This window comes from Triticum aestivum, chromosome 6A (genome assembly GCF_018294505.1).
Source record: "Triticum aestivum cultivar Chinese Spring chromosome 6A, IWGSC CS RefSeq v2.1, whole genome shotgun sequence".
In the NCBI taxonomy this organism is placed as follows: Eukaryota; Viridiplantae; Streptophyta; class Magnoliopsida; order Poales; family Poaceae; genus Triticum; species Triticum aestivum.
In genome coordinates this window covers 273,311,850-273,336,921 of record NC_057809.1, presented here as the reverse complement: position 1 = coordinate 273,336,921, position 25,072 = coordinate 273,311,850, and the positions used below count along the sequence as shown (strand labels likewise).

The 25,072-nt window shown below is 50.8% G+C and overlaps 1 protein-coding gene across 1 annotated transcript; it reads right to left on the bottom strand.

Annotated features, from left to right (window-relative positions):
- Window positions 1–16,586: 16,586 nt before the first annotated feature.
- Window positions 16,587–18,581, bottom strand: LOC123130604 (uncharacterized). The gene is made up of 2 exons (XM_044550456.1): window positions 18,205–18,581; window positions 16,587–18,122 (listed from the first exon to the last, which is right to left on the bottom strand). The coding sequence occupies exon 2, from the start codon at window positions 17,275–17,277 to the stop codon at window positions 16,921–16,923; it is 357 nt and encodes a 118-aa protein (XP_044406391.1). The 5' UTR covers window positions 17,278–18,122; window positions 18,205–18,581; the 3' UTR covers window positions 16,587–16,920.
- Between the last annotated feature and the right edge of the window lie 6,491 nt (window positions 18,582–25,072).

Sequence of the window (25,072 nt, the reverse complement as noted above, 5' to 3'; positions counted from 1 at the left end):
GGAACAGGGGGGAAAGGAGGACTTAGCGAAATTTTGAGCCGGGGTGGTGGTTAAGTCGAACTAGCAGTAGCGCTCGTAAGGAAAACGCGCTATAGCTAACTTATCTATAGCGCTTTTACATAAAAACGCTACTGCTAATGGAAGCAATTATTTCTTTTGTTTATCCCAAAATCAGTAACGCTTTGTCCTAAAAAAACGCTGTAAGTCTAAGCAATGTGAAAACATCAAAAATATACATTGGTCATCATTGATCTTTTTGTGTAGAATCTAAATAGTCAACATGAATCCTCACTGTACCTATATAGGTACAGGCGAGGATTCATATTGCAGCTACAAATCATACACATATAGTTCAATGAAGACCAAGTGCTCGAGATAGGTTGAGAAGTAACATATTTAAGGTGGTAAACACCTTGTTCGCTTAGCAGTATGGGACTAAACTTAATTAGTTACGGTGATACTTAGCAGCATCGAGTTTTTAAGAAAAACATTGCTACTAAGTACTTTAGCAGTAGCGCGTCCCCCGGAAGGTCGCTACTACTATATCTAGCTGGGAGGCAACACCGTGGCAAATATAGTAGTAGCGCTTGTTCCGCATAGAGCGCTACTGCTACTTAGATATTAGTAGCGCTGCTCTCTGGAGCTCGCTACTGCTAATTAGCAGTAGCGTCTGTTTTTAAACCACACTGCTGCTAAGATTCTGTGTATAAGGTTTTCCCTAGTAGTGATATATTAGGCATCAAGATTTATAGAGATAGATCAAGACGCTTAATTGGACTTTCACAAAGCACATACTTTGATAAAGTTTTGAAGAAGTTCAAAATGGATCAAGCTAAGAAAGGGTTCTTGTATGTGTTACAAGGTGTGAAGTTGAGTAAGACTCAATGCCTGACCACTGCAGATGATAGAGAGAAAATGAAAAGTGTTCCCTATGCTTCAGCCATAGGCTCTATCATGTATGCAATGCTGTGTACCAGACGTGATGTGTGCCTTGCTATTAGTTTAGCAGGGAGGTACCAAAGTAATCCAGGAATGGATCACTGGACAGTGGTCAAGAACATCCTGAAATACCTGAAAAGGACTAAGGATATGTTTCTCGTTTATGGAGGTGACAAAGAACTCATCGTAAATGGTTACGTCGATGCAAGCTTTGGCACTGATCCGGATGATTCTAAATCGCAAACCGGACACGTGTTTATATTGAACGGTGGAGCTATCAGTTGGAACAGTTCTAAACAAAGCGTCGTGGCGGGATCTATGTGTGAAGCGGAGTACATAGCTGCTTCGGAAGCAGCAAATGAAGGAGTCTGGATGAAGGAGTTCATATCCGATCTAGGTGTCATACCTAGTGCATCGGGTCCAATGAAAATCTTTTGTGACAATACTGGTGCAATTGCCTTGGCAAAGGAATCCAGATTTCACAAGAGAAGCAAGCACATCAAGAGACGCTTCAATTCCATCCGGGATCAAGTCCAGGTGGGAGACATAGAGATATGCAGGATACATATGGATCTGAATGTTGCAGACCCGCTGACTAAGCCTCTTCCACGAGTAAAACATGATCAGCACCAAGACTCCATGGGTGTTAGAATCATTACTGTGTAATCTACATTATTGACTCTAGTGCAAGTGGGAGACTGAAGGAAATATGCCCTAGAGGCAATAATAAAGTTATTATTTATTTCCTTATTTCATGATAAATGTTTATTATTCATGCTAGAATTGTATTAACCGGAAACATAATACATGTGTGAATACATAGACAAACATAGTGTCACTAGTATGCCTCTACTTGACTAGCTCATTGATCAAAGATGGTTAAGTTTCCTAGCCATAAACATGAGTTGTTATTTGATCAACGGGATCACATCATTAGGAGAATGATGTGATTGACTTGACCCATTTCGTTAGCTTAGCACTTGATCGTTTAAGTTTACTGCTATTGCTTTCTTCATGACTTATATATGTTCCTATGACTATGAGATTATGCAACTCCCGAATACCGGAGGAACACTTTGTGTGCTACCAAACATCACAATGTAACTGGGTGATTATAAAGTGTTGGAAATATGCCCTAGAGGCAATAATAAATTGATTATTATTATATTTCCTTGTTCATGATAATCGTTTATTATCCATGCTAGAATTGTATTGATAGGAAACTTAGATACATGTGTGGATACATAGACAACATCATGTCCCTAGTAAGCCTCTAGTTGACTAGCTCGTTGATCAATAGATGGTTACGGTTTCCTGACCATGGACATTGGATGTCGTTGATAACGGGATCACATCATTAGGAGATTGATGTGATGGACAAGACCCAATCCTAAGCCTAGCACAAAGATCGTGTAGTTCGTATGCTAAAGCTTTTCTAATGTCAAGTATCATTTCCTTAGACCATGAGATTGTGCAACTCCCGGATACCGTAGGAGTGCTTTGGGTTGACCAAACGTCACAACGTAACTGGGTGACTATAAAGGTGCACTACAGGTATCTCTGAAAGTATCTGTTGGGTTGGCACGAATCGAGACTGGGATTTGTCACTCCGTGTAAGCGGAGAGGTATCTCTGGGCCCACTCGATAGGACATCATCATAATGTGCACAATGTGGTCAAGGAGTTGATCACGGGATGATGTGTTACGGAACGAGTAAAGAGACTTGCCGGTAACGAGATTGAACAAGGTATAGGGATACCGACGATCGAATCTCGGGCAAGTACAATACCGCTAGACAAAGGGAATTGCATACGGGATTGATTAAGTCCTTGACATCGTGGTTCATCCCATGAGATCATCGTGGAACATGTGGGAGCCAACATGGGTATCCAGATCCCGCTGTTGGTTATTGACCGGAGAGTCATCTCGGTCATGTCTGCATGTCTCCCGAACCCGTAGGGTCTACACACTTAAGGTTCGGTGACGCTAGGGTTGTAGAGATATTAGTATGCGGTAACCCGAAAGTTTTTCGGAGTCCCGGATGAGATCCCGGACGTCACGAGGAGTTCCGGAATGGTCCGGAGGTAAAGAATTATATATAGGAAGTGCTATTTCGGCCATCGGGACAAGTTTCGGGGTCATCGGTATTGTACCGGGACCACCGAAAGGGTCCCGGGGGTCCACCGGGTGGGGCCACCTGCCCCGGGGGGGCACATGGGCTGTAGGGGGTGCTCCTTGGCCTACATGGGCCAAGGGCACTAGCCCCAAGAGGCCCATGCGCCAAGAGAAGAGAAAAAAAGGGGAGAGTCCTAAAGGGGGAAGGCACCTCCGAGGTGCCTTGGGGAGGATGGACTCCTCCCCCCTTGGCCGCACCCTTCCTTGGAGGAAGGGGCAAGGCTACGCCCTCCCCCTCTCCCTTGGCCCTATATATAGTGGGGAGAAGGGAGGGAAACCATACCTAAGGCCTGGCGCCTCCCTCTCCCTCCCATGACACATCTCCCTCCTCCCACAGCGCTTGGCGAAGCCCTGTTGGAATCCCGCTACTTCCACCAACCTCTCCCTCAACCTCTCCCTCCTCCTTGCTGGATCTCCATCAACCTCTCCCTCCTCCTTGCTGGATCAAGGCGTGGGAGACGTCTCCATTCCGTACGTGTGTTGAACGCGGAGGTGCCGTCCGTTCGGCGCTAGGATCATCGGTGATTTGGATCACGACGAGTACGACTCCATCAACCCCGTTCTCTTGAACGCTTCCGCTTAGCGATCTACAAGGGTATGTAGATGCACTCTCCTTCCCTTCGTTGCTGGTCTCTCCATAGATAGATCTTGGTGACACGTAGGAAAATTTTGAATTTCTGCTACGTTCCCCAACATAAAGGTGCTCTACAGGTGTCTCCGATGGTGTTCGTGGAGTTGGCATAGATCAAGAATAGGATTTGTCACTCCGATTGTCGGAGAGGTATCTCTGGGCCCTCTTAGTAATGCACATCACTATAAGCCTTGCAAGCAATGTGACTAATGAGTTACTTGCGGGGTGTTGCATTACGGAACGAGTAAAGAGACTTGTCGGTAACGAGATTGAACTAGGTATTGGGATTCCGACGATCAAGTCTCGGGCAAGTAACATACCGATGACAAAGGGAACAACGTATATTGTTATGCGGTTTGACCGATAAAGATCTTCGTAGAATATGTAGGAACCAATATGAGCATCCAGGTTCGGCTATTGGTTATTGACCAGAGACATGTCTCGGTCATGTCTACATAGTTCTCGAACCCGTAGGGTCCGCACGCTTAAAGTTCTGTGACGATCGGTATTATGAGTTTATATGTTTTGATGTACCGAAGGTAGTTCGGAGTCCCGGATATGACCACGGACATGACGAGGAGTCTCGCAATGGTCGAGACATAAAGATTGATATATTGGAAGCCTGCATTTGGACATCGGAAGAGTTCCGGGTGAAATCGGGATTTTACCGGAGTGCCGGAGGGGTTACCGGAACCCCCCGGGGGTTAATGGGCCTTGTTAGGCCCTAGTGTTGAGAGAGAGGGGCCGGCCAGGGAAGGCCGTGCGCCTCCTCCCCCTCTGGTCCGAATTGGACTAGGAGAGGGGGGGCGGCGCCCCCTTTCCTTCTCCTTCTCCTCCTTCCTTTCCACCTCCTAGTAGGAGTAGGAAAGAGGGGAATCCTACTCCTACTAGGAGGAGGATTCCTCCTCCTGGCGCGCCCTCTAGGGCCGGCCGGCCTCCCCCTTGCTCCTTTATATACGGGGGCAGGAGGGCACCTCTAGACACACAAGTTGATCATTGATCTCTCCCAGCCGTGTGTGGTGCCCCCCTCCACCATAATCCACCTGGGTCATATTGTAGCGGTGCTTAGGCGAAGCCCTGCAAAGGTAGCTTCATCAACATCGTCACCACACCGTCGTGCTGACGAAACTCTTCCCCGATCTCTACTGGATAGTGAGTTCGCGGGACGTCACCGAGCTGAACGTGTGCTGAACGCGGAGGTGTCGTACGTTCGGTAATGAGGATCGGTCGATCATGAGGACGCACGACTACGTCAACCGCGTTGTCATAACGCTTCCGCTTAACGGTGTACGAGGGTACGTGGACGACACTCTCCCCTCTCGTTGCTATGCATCACCATGATCTTGCGTGTGCGTAGAATTTTTTTTAAAATTACTACGTTCTCCAACAGAAAGAGCGGGCGAGTCGAGAGAAAGCATTTTTTTCTCCCAAGGTAATTTACACTATCATAGTTCCCCCGATTGTGATTTGTTATATGCACACCTAGACTACCCCACACCGCCACCACGGTACACGGACGCTGCTCACCGGCAAAGGGCCAAAGGCTCCTCCTTTTACAATAAAACATGCCCCTGGGTAGGAAGGTGGCGGTGCTCCCAAATCGGTTGCCCTGTCCTGCACAAAGGCCGCCGCGCATGGAGACACACCAATCCCCGATGCCGCCTCTGCCGAGGGAGGGGGGTTGAGAGGAAGAGGCGGGCCCGACGGTGAAGGGTAGGGTTCCCCCTCAATCGTACACCAATTTCTCTATGTTTACTGAATTTGGGTCTATGCTTATAAGATTCCCCTAATATACGTCGTCATGTGGTTCTACCATGGTACAGGCCATTTTCTTAGTTGACCATGTATAACAAGGAAGAAAATAACTAGGTGTTCTCTGGATGTACTCCAGTTTGGTATACTATTTGTTTTAAGAATTTGTATACCCTTTTTGTGGAATGTCATCTCTTGGATACAACAAGATAGCCGATTTCAATTGTTGTTGTTGTTTTCATGCTACATCGTTGGTACTGTTCCTAAAAGTATCCTACGAAAAACAAGTAATCACCATTGCCTTTTTCTAGCTTAATTTTGATAGCTCCAAATATTTTGTTCGAGTTACTATTTGGGAAGCTATTTTAGGAAAGTGTCAATGATGAGGTTTATTTAGCGGATTGGCTAACTCACATCTAGATGTGAATTAATTATGTCACATCTAACTTTTCTATCACAGGATCTAAAAGCTCCAAGATTCGTGCTCCACGCTAGTTTTAGTTTGCGTTTTCTCGTCGCTAGTCTTTTTGCACAGGCCACGGTGGTTGTTCATCATGGGCTGTTTTTTTTGTTGTTGTGTGCTGCTCCTTGTCTACGTGGGCCGTAGGCCTTTTTTTTGCCCTCCTTCGTGTTTGTTAGACTGGGTTTGTCCCTTAGTTTTTGTAGGCAGGATATTCATCTTTTGTCTGTTTTTATCTTTTTTGCTCTATATATCACCAGAAGTCAAGATTCATGTTTTTTTAGCACGATGCAGGCAGTGTTGTTGACCCTGCACGAGTGCTCTCTCTACATTCTCGTCCATGTATTCTTGTAATTTATCTATTTATACTTTTTTGCAGGGATTTAGGGGTTTGTGTTTTCTCTTCCTTTTGAGTTGTCAGTGTTTTATGTACTGCATTTTCACGTCCGTCGGGCTTCAGTTTATTCAGTCAATTTTTTGTTTCTTAGTTTTTTCAGGAATGATGTCACTGGGTATAAATTTTGCTAGCAAATTGTTAATCCATGTCGACTGCCATGCAGGAAAAAAAATCTGTGTTGACTATCATCTAACTTTTCTGCTGCCAGATCAAAAGCTTCAGGATTCGTACTTTTTTTGTCTACTTCTCATGCGTTGTTGTTGCCATCGGGCGTCGCATGTGTGCCGAAACTGGGTTGTTATTGTGTTTGGGGCTTAGTCTTTGTTATTTGTAGGCCATATGGTTTTCACGATTTTTGTTCAGATTTAGTGATGTCTCATCTAAGCCTATAACCGTCTGATTTGTGGCTTTAATATTCACACAAACTTGATCATGTGTGCCCGTCTCAGCTCGTTCTTCTTTGTCGTGTGTCCTCTTGTCCCATTTTCTTATGTGTCGGCCTATTCTCGCATTTCTTTTGACATGGGCCGATATATGTCGTCGTTTAGGAGGTGTCCCATTACTATTTTGTTCGTTTTCATTGTGTGTTCCTTGTGGCCTGGTGGAGAATTTGTAGATTTCACCCTCGACTCATAAATGGACTCATAGTTGTTCCAGTTGCAAGTCCACCCTCCCCTCACAACTAGGCATGCGTTTTGTGTTTCATCCTAGTTGCAATTCACCTCTCGACTCGCAACTCGGCTCATAGTTTGTTATTATCCTAGTTGGAAGTCCACCATCGACTCGCAAATGGTATCGTAGTTTTACGTAGTTGTCCCAGTTGCAAGTCTGCTCTTGACTCGCAACTAGGCTTGTAATTTGTTTCTCCCAGTTGCAAGTTCACCCTTGACTCACAACTAGGTTTGTAGTTTCGTAGTTGTCCCAGTTACGTGTCCACCCTCGACTCGCAACTGAGCACATAGTTTTGTTGTTGTCCCTGTTGCAAGTCCATCCTCAACTCGCAACTCGTATCGTAGTTTCATGGTTTCCCATTTTGCATGTCCACCCTTGACCTACAACTAGGCCCGTAGTTTGTTTCGTTTTCTTGTAGTCTGCTTCAGTTACAACTCAACCATCGACTTGTAACCGTGCCCCGGTTGCAAGTCAATCATCGACTCGCAACTGGGATGTGTTGTATTTGTAGTAGTAGTAGTTGTTGTTGTTGTTGTTGTTGTTGTTGTTGTGTGTGCGCGTGCGTGTGTGTGTGTGGAGGGTCCCCAGTTGCATGAAGCCCATCGACTCGCAACTAGGGGGTGAGTGTTTGTTGAGGACCCCCAGTTGCAAGTTAACCATCGACTCACAACTAGGGGTGCGTGTGTGTGTGTGTGTTTTGTCGTGGCCCCCAGTTGCGAGCCACCCATCGACTCGCAACTTAGGATGTGTGTGTGTGTGTGTGTGTTTGTCGAGGATGCCCAGTTGCATGTCGATAACCGACTTGGAACTAGGGGAGGTGTGTGTGTGTGTGTGTGGAGGGTCCCCAGTTGATGGAAGCCCATCGACTCACAACTAGGGGGTGAGTGTTTGTTGAGGACCCTTAGTTGCAAGTTGACCATCGACTCGCAACTAGGGGTGCGTGTGTGTGTGTTTTGTCGTGGCCCCCAGTTGCGAGCCGACCATCGACTCGCAACTCAGGATGTGTGTGTGTGTGTTGTGTGTGTGTGTGTTTGTCGAGGGTGCCCAGTTGCATGTCGATAACCGACTCGGAACTAGGGGAGGTGTGTGTGTGTGTGTGTGTGTGTCGAGCTTCCCCAGTTGCATGAAGCCCATTGACTCGCAACTAGGGGTTATGTGTTTGTGGAGGACCCCCAGTTGCAAGCCGCCCATCGACTCGCAACTAAGGATGTGTGTGTGTGTGTGTCTGTGTGTCCGTGTGTGTGGGGGAGGGTGCCTAGTTGCATGTCGACAACTGGCCGCAACTAGGGGTGTGTGTGTGTGTGTCTTGTTGTCAAGGGTCCCCAGTTGCATGTCAACCACCAAATCGCAACTAGGGTGTGTGTGTTTGTTGAGGACCCCCAGTTGCAAGTTGACCATCGACTCACAACTAAGGTGTGTGTGTGTGTGTGTGTGTGTTTTACCGTGGCCCCCATTTGCAAGCCGTCCATCGACTCGCATCTAAGGATGTGTGTGTTTGTCAAGGTCCCCTGTTGCATGTCAACTATCGAGTCGCATCTAAGGATGTGTGTGTGTGTGGAGGGTGCCTAGTTGCATGTCGATAACCGACTCACAACTAGGGGGGTGTGTGTGTGTCTTGTTGTCAAGGGTTCCTAGTTGCATGTCAACCATCAAATCGCAACTAGGGGTGTGTGTTTGTTGAGGACCCCCAGTTGCAAGTTGACCATCGACTCGCAACTAGTGTGTGTGTGTGTGTGTGTGTGTGTGTGTGTTGCCGTGGCCCCCAGTTGCAAGCCGCCTATCGACTCGTAACTAGTGTGTGTGTGTGTGTGTGTTTTTCAAGCGTCCCCGGTTGCATGTCAACCATCGACTCACAACTAGGGGTTGTGTGTTTGTTGAGGACCTCCAGTTGCAAGTTGACCATTGACTCGCAACTGGGGGCGCGTGTGTGTGTGTTTTGTCATGGCCCCTGTTGCAAGCCGCCCATCGATTCTCAACTAAGTGTGTGTGTGTGTGTGTGTACCATCGACTCGCAACTAGAGGTGTGTGTGTTTCTTTTTGTCAAGGGTTCCTAGTTGCATGTCAACCATCAACTCGCAACTTGGGGAAGGGGGTGTTTGTTGAGGACCCCCAGTTGCAAGTTGACCATCAACTTGCAACTAAGGGTGTGTGTGTGTGTGTGTGTGTGTGTGTTTTCATGGCCCCCAGTTGCAAGACGCCCATCGACTCGCAACTCAGGATGTGTATGTGTGTGTGTTTCGAGGGTGCCCAGTTGCATGTCTACCACCGACTTGCAACTAGGGGTGTGTGTTTCTTTTTGTCAAGGGTTCCCAGTTGCATATCAACCATCGACTCAGAACTAGGGGGGTTGTGTTTGTTGAGGACCCCCAGCTGCAAGTTGACCATCAACTTGCAACTAGGGGGTGCGTGTGTGTGTGTTTTGTCATGGCCCCCAGTTGCAAGCCGCCCATCGACTCGCAACTCAGGATATGTGTGTGTGTGTGTGTCGAGGGTGCCCAGTTGCATGTCTATCATCGACTCGCAACTAGGTGTGTGTGTGTATGTGTGTGTTTCTTTTTGTCAAGGGTCCCCGGTTGCATGTGAACCATCGATTCACAACTAGGGGGTTGTGTTTGTTGAGGACCCTCAGTTGCAAGCTGACCATCAACTTGCAACAGGGGGTGCGTCTGTGTGTGTTTTGTCGTGACCCATTTGCAAGCCGCCCATCGACTCGCAACTCGGGATGTGTGTGTGTGTGTTTGTCGAGGGTGCCCAGTTGCATGTCGATAACCGACTCGGAACTAGGGGAGGTGTGTGTGTGTGTGTCGAGCTTCCCCGGTTGCATGAAGCCCATCGACTCGCAACTAGGGGTTATGTGTTTGTTGAGGACCCCCAGTTGCAAGCCGCCCATCGACTCGCAACTAAGGATGTGTGTGTGTGTGTTTCTGTGTGTCCGTGTGTGGGGGGAGGGTGCCTAGTTGCATGTTGACAACTGGCCGCAACTAGGGGTGTGTGTGTGTCTTGTTGTCAAGGGTCCCCAGTTGCATGTCAACCACCAAATCGCAACTAGGGTGTGTGTGTTTGTTGAGGACCCCCAGTTGCAAGTTGACCATCGACTCGCAACTAAGGTGTGTGTGTGTGTGTTTTACCGTGGCCCCCAGTTGCAAGCCGTCCATCGACTCGCATCTAAGGATGTGTGTGTTTGTCAAGGTCCCCTGTTGCGTGTCAACCATTGAGTCGCATCTAAGGATGTGTGTGTGTGTGGAGGGTGCCTAGTTCCATGTCGATAACCGACTCACAACTAGGGGTGTGTGTTTCTTGTTGTCAAGGGTTCCCAGTTGCATGTCAACCATCAAATCGCAACTAGGGTGTGTGTTTGTTGAGGACCCCCAGTTGCAAGTCGACCATCGACTCACAACTAGTGTGTGTGTGTGTTGCCGTGGCCCCCAGTTGCAAGCCGCCTATCGACTCGTAACTAGTGTGTGTGTGTGTGTGTGTGTGTGTGTGTTTCAAGCGTCCCAGTTGCATGTCAACCATCGACTCACAACTAGGGGTTGTGTGTTTGTTGAGGACCTCCAGTTGCAAGTTGACCATTGACTCGCAACTGGGGCGCGTGTGTGTGTGTTTTGTCGTGGCCCATGTTGCAAGCCGCCCATCGATTCTCAACTAAGGATGTGTGTGTGTGTGTGTGTGTACCATCGACTCGCAACTAGGGGTGTGTGTGTTTCTTTTTGTCAAGGATTCCCAGTTGCATGTCAACCATCAACTCGCAACTTGGGGGAGGGGTGTTTGTTGAGGACCCCCAGTTGCAAGTTTACCATCAACTTGCAACTAGGGGTGTGTGTGTGTGTGTGTGTTTTCATGGCCCCCAGTTGCAAGCCGCCCATCGACTCGCAACTCAGGATGTGTATGTGTGTGTGTTTCGAGGGTGCCCAGTTGCACGTCTACCACCGACTTGCAACTAGGGGTGTGTGTTTCTTTTTGTCAAGGGTTCCCAGTTGCATATCAACCATCGACTCAGAACTAGGGGGTTGTGTTTGTTGAGGACCCCCAGCTGCAAGTTGACCATCAACTTGCAACTAGGGGTGCGTGTGTGTGTGTTTTGTCATGGCCCCCAGTTGCAAGCCGCCCATCGACTCGCAACTCAGAATATGTGTGTGTGTGTGTGTGTCGAGGGTGCCCAGTTGCATGTCTATCATCGACTCGCAACTAGGGGTGTGTGTGTGTGTGTTTCTTTTTGTCAAGGGTCCCCGGTTGCATGTGAACCATCGATTCAGAACTAGGGAGTTGTGTTTGTTGAGGACCCTCAGTTGCAAGTTGACCATCAACTTGCAACAGGGGGGTGCGTGTGTGTGTGTTTTGTCGTGACCCATTTGCAAGCCGCCCATCGACTCGCAACTCAGGATGTGTGTGTGTGTGTGTGTGTGTGTGTGTTTATTTGTTTGTTGAGGGTGCCCAGTTGCATGTCGATAACCGACTCACAACTAAAGGATTTGTGTGTGTGTCTTTTTTTCAAGAGTCCCCAGACATGTCTTTTTATAAAATTCACCTTGTTTGAAACTGTTCACCATGTTATGAAAAAAATGTCCTTCGTATTTTTGAAAAATGTTCACGTGTATAAAAAGTTCACCATGTAATTAAAAATATTCATCATATTTTAAAAAAATGTTCAGCTGGTTCTGAATGCCAAACATGACCTTATGTCAATCAGTCAACATGAAGCTACAATTTGACCAGCCCAATGTGTGTTGATACTCTGAAAACAAGACGCGCAACCCTGCAATACGGTGCAATGGATGGACCTACCTACAAATCCCTGCATTATGCTACCTACTTAATTAATTTGGAAGCACGTACGTATGCAGACGTTTCTAGTATACACTGCCGCTTAAACATGCGCCTGAGAGTGGTACTAAACTAAATGCAGCTTTATTAGGTTTGTGGGTGACTGTGACGAGCAGACGATGCAGCATATGTGCGCGGACCCTGTGCTTGTCTACCTACGTGGCCACTGGTCGATCGAGATGGAAAACCTCAAAAAACGAAACAAATAAACAAACAAAAAGAAAGCAAGTATTTGAACCACAAAACAAATGATGAAGTTAACTTAGATGTGACATAACTATGTCACATCTAGATGTGTCTTAAACACACCCTTTATTTAACATCTGATGAGTATCAGCAAAATTTATGACATAACAACCATGTCTAGAACAGGAAGTGTGCTTAGCACTCAATGGTATAATTTATATGTTTGCTGGATTATAGTAGATTCAAGCCGTGTTTTAAGAGGTCCAACAATTTAAGATTTGTGGGGGAATTCAACCACACACTCTAAATAGCGCAACCCGGCTGGAATTCTGATATATCTAGATGACAACGTATATTTCCGGTTGGTATTCCAAAGAGCGGGGACAGGTAAATTTATATATTTCATTATTGTAACATTGAAGATACAAACAATTTGTATGATTATATTCAAGATAATATTAATTTAGATAATTGCAGGGATGTGTCTTGCTATTTTTTTACTTCATGCTCTTGTGGAACAGTCAAAAATTTGTTCATCAAGGCGGCACAGTTAGTATTTCCGTTGCATATTTTTGGAACTTTCATGTGAATTTGTGCTAACTACATATATTGCAGATAAAGAATGGTTGTGAATTGAGGAAACAATTTTTATTATACTTGCTCAGATATCATGCGAACGAAGTTAAAGAAAACATTTCTGATATTGTGTGAGAATATCTTAAGCGCCTCAAACAGATCTTAATTGGCAACAAATTATTAGTTGGATTATTGCTCTCTATGGATACATTGTCAATTTACTTTTTTTATCAACTTATACTGCAAGTGAAGTACATTTCAATTATTACCCGATTGTTACTTGCTATCTTTTTTTTCACAAATATACAAACTTTGCGTATCATTGCATTGATAGAAGAAAAACAGAATGACTACATAAGAGGGTACAACACAGCACGAACGCATATACGAGAAGGCGTGGACATGGGACCCAGAGAGACAGGATGCTCAGCCCGGACAAAGAGAAACACAGCTAAATCACCAAGCCAAGCCTTGCTATCTTTTTCTAGACATGTGAAATTTGACATGCATTGTGTTTGTATAGCCTTGCTATCTTTTTCTAGACATGTGAAATTTGACATGCATTGTGTTTGTATATAACTTCAGCAACATATTTCAAAAGGGGAAACGTTTGGGGCCGGGGCACCGGCGGAAACATTGGGCCGGTCTCCCTCTTCCTCGCGTCTCCTTCATGGGGCGCGCGGTAGCCCTCTTCTTCTGCCCCCTCCTCTCCACCCCTTCCCCATCCCTTCCCCTCTCCCCGAGCTGCGACTGGGCCACCACGAGCTACTTCGCCGGCGGCCAGGCTCCCCTCGCCGACTGCCATGGCTGCTTGCCGCCATGGCCAGATCCATCCCCTACCTCAAGCCTTCACGCGAGCGCATCCCCTCCCCCCCTTCCCCCTCCCCCTTTCCCCCTCCCCCCGGGCTGCGACTGGGCGACCACGACCTCCATCGCCGGCGGCCAGGCGCTCCCTCGCCGGCCGCCATGGCTGCAGCCATGCCCGGATCCTCCCGCGTATACAAGTGTTGCAACCGTCACCTAGAAAAGCTTCAACAGCCGTTGAAAAAAGCTTCAACCATAGACATAGAAAGCTTCAATGGCATTGCACAACAAGGAAAAGCTGCAACCGTTGTTGGATTTTGCTACTACCGGCAAAGCTTTTTGCTACATCCATCAGACAGAGCTACGACCTCGCGAGGACGACAATGATTTTTTTGCTGCAACCGTAGCAGGCTTTTGCTACTACCGTTGGAGGTTTTTGCTACATCCAGTAGATAAAAAAGCTTCAACCAGACAATGAAATACAGGAAAAGTTACAACCGTTTTGACAAAAAGCTTCAACCCACAGATGAAAAAAGCTTCAAACAGAGATCGAGAAAATCCTCCTCGACGACGACCACGGCGTCTCTCTGTGTTTTTGTTGCAACCGCAGAGTAAAAAGCTGCAACACTTTGTGAAAAAAGCTTCAAGCTCAGGTGAAAAAAGCTTCAATTGGCATGGTGGAAAGCTTCAATCCGCGAGAAAAGCTTCAACAGGCATAGAGAAAAGCTTCAACCGATGAGATAAAAAGCTTCAACCTGACTCGCCAATGGCAGCGAGCAGCGACGTTGAGAGCTGCGTCGGCGACACGACAGTCCAGCGACGACAGCGGCTGCTAGGTGCTGCGACGACAAGGGGTGCGGGTGTGCTTCAAGACGGCGCCATTTTTTGCTACGAGGGGGCGATGGGCTTTTTGCTGGACCGGGGGGCGAGTACAGATGCTGCGACGGGGACGGGGACGGCGGCCGGCGGCGGCAGGGACGGAGAGCGCATCCAGCAGCGTGGGACTAGGAGGGGGGGAGGAGGAGGTCCAGGTGAGGGGGCTAGTCGTCGGCGACAAGGAGCGGCTGGGGTGAGGACGCGGTGAAGAAGAAGAGGAAGAAGTCAACGCGGGGGAAGGGGGCTCGAGGAACAGATCTGACGGCTCGAGCTCGCGGATCGGACGGGCGCTGGCGCAGATCACTGCCCTTTCAAAAGCCCGTGACTTTTTGTGCAGCGCCATTGGCAGCGACAACTTCCCCGAGCGAAACGCCGCTCGGCTCGACACTGCAAGCTTCTCGTCGTCATCCAACCCCTCCGTTGGGTTTTTTCATGTGCTCCATGTTCACACTTTTCGGGGTCAATTCGTGCGGTTCCCCTCGATTGCTTGTTGACTTCTGTAAGTTCTACTACGGCAAGGTTGCCGGTGTATAAAAATTAGTATAACTGGTTGGAAAGGAGCGAGGTGGGACTATTATTGCGGGAGCACATTGTTTCGCAAAACAAGCAGACCAAGTGAGTTTGGTGCAGCCTTCATGGCTTAGGCGATGGTTGTGAGTTCGAAACGCACCACGGGTATTTTTCGCTCTTTCTCGAGTCATTGTTTTTTGTTGAAAAAAAGATGTGGACCAGGCCCAGTTCAGCCCATCCGGGAGTCAGGGGCAGATAAAACGGCCAATCGACGGACGAAATCTTGGAATTGATATATCTTTATCGTTATCTTTACCTACTAATAAAGCAGATACTGCTTCTGGTCGTCAGTCGTTGGCATTTTACAAAAAAAAGGTAATAGCACCCCAGGTACCCTAACTTGCACAGAATGTGATGATTTAGTCTCAAACTAGCAAAACTTGACTCCATCATACCCCAACTTGCACTTCATGTGATGATTTAGTCCCAGGCCAATCACATCTCGACAATTGGCATCCAGGTGGCTGGACCGGTCAGCGCACGCACTTTTGCAGAAACCCTCCTACCGTTTCCTCTAATCAACCCGCACTCACCTCCACCTGAACGTGATCGTTGTCGAGGCGACAGAGCTCATGGGATGGCGGGGCGACAGAGCTCGCGAGTTGGCGTCCGTTCGAGGCCGCCGCCCAGGCCCAGACGTGCCTGGATGCGCTGCGTCTGCTCGCGCTCACTAGAGATGCGCCGGCGCCGGCGGACGAGCTCGCCCTTGATGGGAAAGGGCCTGCCGGTGATGCCACCACGCCGCCTCCTCCTCCGTCTCCATCTCCACCACCGCTGCTGTCACAGCCCTAAACGCGGCCGGAACCGGAATCGCAGCCGCAAGAAGCTGAGGCGGAGGCGGAGCCGGGCACCTCCAAGCAGCACTCCTCGCCGCCGCAGCCGGAGAAGGCGTCGCCGGCGGAGGAGCCTTTGCGGGTGGAGCGCAACATCAGGGGCGTCCTGAAGGCCATGCTGGCCATGGGAGTGTTCCCCGACGAGCGCTACGCCCTCTACCTCGGAGACTTCTTCAAGACGTACCTCCAGGCGCCCAGGCCCATCGACCCGCCGCCGCTGCCGGACGCCGCGGGGACGGCGGGGCTGGGACCGATCCAGGAACGCTATCCTTACCTCGTCGACGAGGTGGCCAGGATGGAGAAGGCGGCGAAGCAGCGTGACGTGCTGAGCAGAGGCCTGCTGCAGGCGGAAGCTGCCACGCTGGCCGACCTGGAAGCAGAGTTCAGCGAGGTGACGTTGGCCGGCAAGGAGGCGATGCAGACCAAGTTGGAGGCGGAAGTGCAGTACGCCAAGGCCAGGGTCGACACGGAGGCCATGGTTGAGATGGTCAGTGGTGGCAAAGTTGGTTGATCTTTTTGTCATGTGCAGATGCAATGCAAACGGAAGCCATTTGTTGTAGTGGCTACTAGTATCAGGCTTGGATCGAACTATGGAAGAAATGTTGATCAGGAGGTGACCTTGCACTTTGTATCGTGGACATGTCTAATGTATCTAGCTAGCAATATTTAGGGCTATTTGCATCAATGTAGACTTGAATCTACTCTGGCCTGAATGACCAATTTCTCAATCTACTCTGTTCATAAGTATTGTATCCTCTGTTCTCTTCGTCTGCGAACGTAGAAATTTTGGCAAAAGATGTGTCAAGAATCAGCAAAACTAGTACTCTACATTTACATTTACATTCCACATAGTGAAAAGAAGATGAACGCAGAACAGATCACGCATGAGCAGGACTGTAGATTTAAGTTCCCGATCAAATTGGGTTCAGTCATACATTTAGCTTAGGAGATTACACACATAAGACCCATCCATGAAACGAAATTAACTTCACCTTGCCTCCTAATTAATCAGCATTCCACCATAGCCTGACCCATACTACTAGTAGTACCTAAATCATTTCTAGTTGGGAGCGGCAGACTTGATGGTCTCCACCATGGCCTCCGCCTGAATCCTGGCCCTGGTGTAGCGCACCTCCAACTGCAGCTTGGCCAGCATGGCCTCCTTCCCGGCCCGCGTGGCTTCCCTCAACCGATCTTCCAGCGAGCTCAGCGCGGCAGCGTCCATCTACAGCAACCTCCTGCCCAGCGCCGCACACTGCTTCGCCGTCTTGGACCTCGCCAGCCTCGCCACCTCGTCCGCGAGGTAAGGGTAGCGGCCCCTCATCGCCGCCCCCAACTGCGCCACGTGGAGAGGCACCGCGCTCGTCGTCGACGGCGGGTCGATGGGCCGGGGCGACCGGAGGTAGGCCTTGTAGAACTCCCAAGAGTAGAGCTCGTACCGCGCGTCGGGGAACGCGCTCATCTCGTGGATCGTCTCCGAGAGGGCCATAGTGTGGAGCTCCATGCGCGACGGCGGGGAGGGATGGTGGTTGGTGGTGCGCCGCTCTGGCTCCGGCTCGCGGAGGCCAAGCTGGCCGAGCATCTCCTGGATCGCGTCTTCGAGGCCCCTGGCACGCGACGGCAGGGGGTTTCTGCAAAAGTGCGTGCGCTGACCGGTCCAGCCACCTGGCTGCTAATTGTCGAGCTGTGATTGGCCTGGGACTAAATCATCACATAAGATGCAAGTTAAGGTATGATGGAGTCAAGTTTTACAAGTTTGGGACTGAATCATCACATTCTGTACAAGTTAGGGTACCTGAGGTGCTATTACCTAGAAAAACCTGCTGATTTAGGTATTCAACCCGCAGTCCTATACTAAGTGACTTATCTAAGAAAACGTTTCGTTTATGCAAGAAACACCCTACGTTTTTTAGTATTCAACCCATGGTCACGCCCCAACCATCACGCACGCACGCAAACGGGATCTACGGGGCGATTCAACGAATTATAATCGGGAACGAAGGAACAAATCCTGACCACGATTTATAGAGAATTCGCACCAGGCATGAGAATCAGACTCAAAAAAGAATAATACAACATGATGGAAAGGCAACGAAGGGGTCAAATCCACACATATTCGAATGATAATGAAATACGACAGCACCGACAGCGCGAGCACTACAGTGTTGGAGACGGGAAAGGGCACGGCGTTGTCTCGGTTCTTGCCATGAATCGTTAAGGAGGAGCTGAGGAGGGTTCCGCAGCGGTCGTTGACGCGGGCATGATGGGGACGAGATCCGGCGGCGGCGCTCCAGATCTGGTGGTCTGGAACGGGGTGCCAGCAACTTGGCGGTCGTTGACGCGGGCGTGATGGGTACAGGAACTGTTGGCGGCACTCCGGATCTGGTGGTCTAGAACAGGGTGCCAGCGACTTGGCTTCACATCGGCCTGCATGCATATGCACTCTATAGAATTAGAACGAGACGAGGAAATGAGAGAGAGCAGGACGGGATCCGGCGGCCGCGCTCACTCATATGGAACGGGGGGCACCAGCGACTTCGGAGGCTTCACATCCGGGCCTGCATGCAGTCACCCGATTAAACACCTCGGCAACCTGGGAACGAACTTCGCCGAGCAGCCGGCTCATAGCGCTAAATCCCGTTGGCTGCGCATATCGGTGGAAGCACGGGATGAGAAAGAGAGATGGAGCGAGAAGGGGCAAGTCGCGAACCGCTGCGAGGAAGGCGAAGAGGAGAGGGGCCGGCTCGGCTGGCTTGGCTCCCACTTCGCTCCGCCCACACGGAGTCCACCGGTCAGAGAGATTTGAGAGAGGATGAGAGATGAAGCGAGAGAATAGGAGAGATGGATGCAGATGCATCTTGGTGGGGGCGAATGGATAAGCCAGCGATGGAGACGAATGGATAAACCAGCGGTGGAGCCGTGGAGGTACACGTGATGGGCCTGATGGGTGTACGTGTAGTAGGCCGCTCAGCCGCACGGGAGTTATAATATTTTCTTGTGTTTGGACCAAAACTTAATAGTGCGAAAAGAAAATATTGGGAATGAAATATAATCTTCCAAATAGAGCAAACCTACCATTAGAAAAAAAACTACATAATCAAAATCATTAGAATTCAAATATTTTGGTAATTTCGTAAAATACTTTAAATGAATTATTAAACACTAGAAGATGTCCACGACGGAACAAACATATGTTGCCTCACCGCGATTGTTCTTTTCTTCCGAGCTTTGGGAGGCTCCCTGCCATATGGATGTAGATGATCAAGAAGAGTTCAGAAAAGTTAAGTCTGTTTTTTTTAGAAAATTAAAATTGTTGCCACTTGAAACGTGGTTAAGGCACGTACAATGCAGGCACTAGGAATAAAATCCTGATAGATTTTGCATCGTCCCGGCTACTTTCCTGGTATCAACACATCACCTAGAGTCCGACTAAAAAAAGCATACGCAATATAGCTGCAAGGGCCATATGATTGTGCGTCTTAATTTGCTCAGGATTCTAAATGCTCTTGCGTTGGAGCCGGCCTTAGAGTGATATTTTTAACCTCTTCATTTGTTGGTCGTTATCTATTATGATATCCATGTATGATAACTGATTCCACATGAGTTTGCCAGTTAATGCTAGCCTACATAGATACTGCGTTAGGTGGTGGATCAGTGCATCATCTTGGGATTGATCACATTTGGGTTCATTGTGATCACGTAGACATCACAACTATCATGAACAAGGGCGGGGAAGAGGATAAGCTTCGAAACGACAAAAGCGTGTGATATTAATTTTCACCCGTTGCAACGCACGGGCCTTTTTTGCTAGTACTATAATATAGTACCATCTTGGATGAATATTACCACCTTGTATGTAGAAAATAATATAGGTGAAAAATAATTGAAAACGTAAATTTACGTGAAGAAGCGTATTGTGACGATGAACCCACGAAGTCAATCCGTGCTTTATTATTTGGGATGCTTTATTCTTAGGGAGAGATATACGTGGTGCGCAGGCACGTGGGAATATTTTGGTTGGTCTGGCGCGCAAGATTTTCAGCAGAGGCGGGCGCTATTTATTTTTCAACACACAAAATTAAACAGTCAAAAATCAAATAGTACGAAAAATCAATAAACGTGCGATTAATTAGTTTTTATACGGAGAGTGGAGAAGCGTGTGCTCACCGCCGACAGCGCAGTGGAGTTTGTAGGGACCAGCTGAACAAACCGATCCAGTGGGCACGAGGATCGGAGTGGAGGAACCGATACTGTTAATTACCGCCGGCGGGGAACAGCCTGAGGAGCCGATGCGGCGTCTTAGGGCTTCTCCAGCCGTTCGCCCCTAGGGCGTCTAAATAGAGCGGCCTGGGGGCGTGCCGACGCTAGTTCGGCTCTTGGGAGCGACCTAGCTCTCAGTCACGCCCCCAAGCGCCGGCCACAGAATGCGGGAAATTTAAACTTGGTCGTTCCTGCTTTCAAAAGACGCCACAAATCTGGCGATCGGACGTAGTCTGGCGTTACAAAAAACAGAGCGCCGCACGCCGCAAGTTCGCGTGCGCAATGATTCATTCGGCGGGGTCGGCTTCAGGCGTTGGCGGAGTCGGCGTGCGCGCACTCGGTGGTGTCGGAGCTGCTTCGGTGCTGGGCTGTGTCAGCGCGGCTTCGGCATTGCCGGGCGGCGATGTAGAGGCGTCGTTCGGGCTTGGCGTCCGTGTGGTCGTGGGCGCGGGAGCTTGCGTCGTCGGCGTCGTCAGCGTTGCCGTCTGCATCTGGTTCAGGATGAGGCCGCGCTCCGCCATGTACCACGCCCTGAGTTGCTCGTCGTTGCTCTGGAGCATGTCTGCCCCGCCCATCAGAAAAGCCATGTTGGTGTTCCTCTTCTTCGCGGCGACGTTCGTCCAGAGCAGGTCGAGCTTGATGGCGTTGTTCTTCATCAGCGACGACCACCGCGCCTTGGTCTTCTCTTCACGTAGGACGGCCCGGGCCTGGGCGTCGGCGAGGCAATGCTTGATGGACTCCTGCACTCGCGCGGTTGCCGCGTCAGCGTTTTTCCCGGGCGTGGCTGACGACGGGTGGATTCATCATCCCCGCATGGTCGACCGATGAGGAAGACGTCGTCGCACGCGCCGCGTTGTCGCGGGCCTTCTTGGCAATGGTCCTGTTCCGCCGGTCGGTGGTGACTGTGTCGCGTCGCTGAACTTCCACCCTCCACTCGGCGCTCGACATGCCCGGTGGCTTTTATGGCAGCGCCCTCGGCTTCCTCTGCTTCGGCTGGGCCACGGTACCAGTCGTGGTTGCCGCCGCGTGCGGCATGGCGTACTTCTTCGGCGGCATGGCGACGACTGGAAGGCGAGCTGGAGGGGGTTTGGCGGGAGAAAGGGAGGGAATGGCGGGAGGAAGGCAGCGAGCGGAAGAGATGCGAGGGAAAAGCGTCAAGAAGCGGCGGGGAAAGGCCCTCGGGTCGCCGCCAGGGCGGGCCCACGCGCCTTTTTCGCTTGTGCCGGCTCCCCAAGCGCCCCCAGGGCGCCGAGTTCGGCCTGGGTTCGCCGGCACCAGTTTTGGCCCGAGCCGGCGAAAAACGGGCTTCTGGGGGTGCGACTGGGCCGTTTTTTTTACGCCGGCGCGGCAAAATCACCTGGGGAGGGCCTGTTGGGGGCGCGGCTGGAGATGCCCTTAGAGCATCTCCAGCTGCGCCCCCAACAGACCCTCCCCAGGCAATTTTGCCGCGCCGGCGTCGAAAAAATGCCCAGTCGCATCCCCAGAAATCCGTTTTTCGCCGGCTCGGGGCGAAACTGGTGCCGGCGGACCCAGACCAAACCCGGCTTCCTGGGGCACCTGGGCCGCCGGCACAAGCGAAAAGGGCGCATGGGTCCGCCCTGTCGGTGAGGCGAGCGCCTCTTCCCGCCGTTTTTTCCCGCGTTTTCTCCACTTCCCTCCCGTACTCTTCCTTCCTCCCGCCAATCTCCCTCCCGCTCGCCTCCCTCCCAGTCGGCCGCCATGCCACCGAAGAAGTACGTCGCCCCCCACGCGGCGGCAACTGCGACCGCCTCCGTCGCCTAGCTGAAGCAGAGGAAGCCGAGGGCGCCGCCGATCAAGCCACCGTGCATGTCAAACGCCGAGTGGAGGGCGGAAGTTCAGCGGCGGGAGACTGTCACCGCCGACCGGCGGAACAGGGCCATCGCCAAGAAGGCCCGCGACAACGCGGCGCGCGCGGCTGCGACTGCCTCGGTGGACCAAATCGAGGCCGAGGCGGCTCGCGTGGGGATGATGAATCCATCCGGAAGCCACGCCCAGTACGCGCCCTGGGGTCAGCAAGGCGTCGGCTCTCCGCAACCATGGGGATCACCCTCGCCGAGCTACGCCAACGGGGACGCGCACGGTGGGTTCAACCCAAACGTCACCTTCACCCATGGATACCCGGTCCAGCGCACGCCCTCTCCCGCCTTCGCCGGCGTCCAGTACCCTTCATACAACTACTCGCCGCCCGCCTATGCTTCCTCCCTGACGCCCCCGCTACGCCGTGGCCCGCTGCCCTTCTCGCACCTCGGCGACACTGCGAGACCGAGGCCGACATGGACGACATCATCGCGACAGGTTCGGCCGCGGCCGCCGCATCTCCCGGGTTCGTCACCCTGGACGAGGTGGTGGATCTCAGCGGCGGCATGGACGGCGAGCTCGGCTATGTCTATGGCGAGGACGAGCAGGAGGAGGAGGACGACGACGAGGAGGAGGAGCCGACGCCTGCGATGGCGAAGGGGCGCAAGAAGAAGCGGGCGGCCAGGACAGGCGAGTCGCGCATCAAGTGGGCGTCCAAGGAGGAGGAATGCCTCGTCGAAGCATGGAAAGTCGTCTGCCTCGACCCGACGACCGGCACGAACTAGAGCGTCGACACATACTGGGACCGCATCAAGGCCGAGTTCGACGAGCGCAAGCTCGTCGACCCCTACTTCAAAGGCGTCTACATGCAGCGCGGCTCCAAGGCGATGGTGAACCATTAGGGGCGTATCCAGGGGGCGTGCAACAAATGGCATGGGTTCGTCGAGGAGGTCGCGGCTCTCCCGGAGAGCGGCGCCAGCGTCGAGGATCAGGTATGCCACGCCGGCCTCCCGCCTCTCTTCGCCGTGTACGCGCGCCAACTGTTTGTCCCTTCGCGCAGTTGCTGCGCATGTTCACCCTGTACCGACAGAGCAACAGCGACGCCGAATTCAAATACCTCCACGTCTACATGCGCATTGACAAGTGCGAGAAGTGGGCAGAAGTCCGGCGCACCCTCGACAAGGCCAAGGAGACCTACAAGCCGGACGCGCCGACTCCTGGCGCATCGGAAGGGCGGTCGGACGGCAACAAAGTTGCCAAGAAGGGGAAATATGCCGACACGGCCACCGCTTGAGTGTAGGAGTCCATCGAGCACTACCTCGCCGACATGCAGGCCCGGGCCGTCCTTCGTGAAGAGAAGACCGAGGCGCGGTGGTCGGCGTTGATGTCGAGCAGCGCCGTCAAGCTTGACCTGCTCCGGACGAACGTCGCCGCGAAGAAGAGAAACACCGACCTGGCTTTCCTGCTGGGCGGGGCGAACATGCTCCAGAGCACCGACGAGGCGGTCAAGGCGTGGTACTTGGCGGAGCGCGGCCTCATCCTGAACCAGCTTCCCTCGACAAGGCCGCCGACGCCGACGCACACGCCGACGCCGACGCCGACGCCGACTCCAACGCACACGCCGCCGCCGTCGCCAAGCCCGCATGACGACGCCTCCACGACGCCCAACACCACCGAAGCCGCGCCGACACCGCCCAGCGCAGAGGCTGCTCCGACACCGCCAGGCCCGCGCACGCCAACTCCGCCGACGCCTGGGGCAGAGCCCGCCGAGTGATGCGCACGTGAACTTCTGCCGCTCTATTTTTTGTACATCGAACTGTGGCTTGCGATCGCCCGACTTGTGGCATCTTTTGTGAGCGGGAGACCAAGTTCGAATTTTTCGCGTTCTGGAGGCGGCGCCTGAGGGCGTGACTGGGAGCTAGGTCGCCCCCAGGGACCGAACTAGCGCCGGTTCGCCTTTTTTAGCGTCCTGGGGGCCGAACGGCTGGAGATGCTCTTACTTTCACGAGAGAAGGAAAGGGGATGAGCTATCTACTTCCGTACTAAAAAAAGTGTAAACCCACGTGTACAAATGACATTTGCAAGGCTCCGTTTCATAGTATCCGAATGATAAAGCCACGAGTTCCCCAATGCTCGAGGTTCGAGCCATCATTAATGGCAATATTTGTTTGAGTCCTACCAATGTCTTTTCCCGCCATATTGTATTCTTTTGGACGAACTTTATCTAAAAATCTTTCTAATTATAAACAATAATTTTGGTTTATAAGACACTCTATTTTTATATTGAAAACTCACACTTATTTGTATTCCAACATTGTAATCACCTCATGCATAATTAAAGAACATACAATTGACAAACTAAGCGTAACTCTGATAATTAGGTTGCTTGTGGTGGAACCAATTCATCGGTGTTCAAGCCCTAAACTTGACATTGGTAATCCCATTTTTCTGGATTTATTTCAGGCCTCTCGACGATGTGCGTTTAGTGGGAGGAGACATTCCTGTCAACTACCAAGGTGTCTGTGACAACTTTCTCAATCCAAATGATGTGTCAGCTGCCCGGCTCAGTCTATTTGAGGTGCTCATAGGGATAGGATGTGTATGTGTGCGTTTATATGGATGAGCTTATGTGCGTATGTATGAGCATATGCGTCTATATTGTATATGTGTGTATGAAGGTGCTCACATGGAAGTGCTCATAAGTACAATGAGTATATGTGTGTATGTATGATGGCACCAGAACCAAAAGCGCCATGAGCCACTAGCCATTTTTTTGTGAGCATGCAATGCACTCCATGGCAAGACGCCATGAGCCATGGTCACGTGTCGCTGGATAAGTTAGACCGTGGCAAGTGCTAAATTGTAATCCAAATTCTACCGTATTGGACTAGATATAGTACATATGGTGTGGGCCTTTGCGTTGGTACCGACGCGTACGAGTACAACTCGTTTACTTGTTCTTCAAGAACTCTTATGTATTACCCTCATATATATCCCGTGTAGTTGCACTTCAGACGGCCTGTCGTCTCGTGCTTGTAATACTCCTCCTCATAGTGATTGCGCCTTCGTGCGTCTATGATTTTCTCCCATGAGGGTTTTCACGTAAAAATCCATGTCTCTCGTGTCTCGTTTTATCTCGTTATTATCTAACAAGTGGTATACAGAGCCAAGTTGCAATATACGAGTTTTGAGATCGGGAGATTAGGGTTCCAACGTGTGCGCCACAGCCGGATCGATTTGCAAGAAGCTGAGACTGACTGGAGTTCGTTGCGCCCGAGCCTGCAGCATTGTTGTCTGAT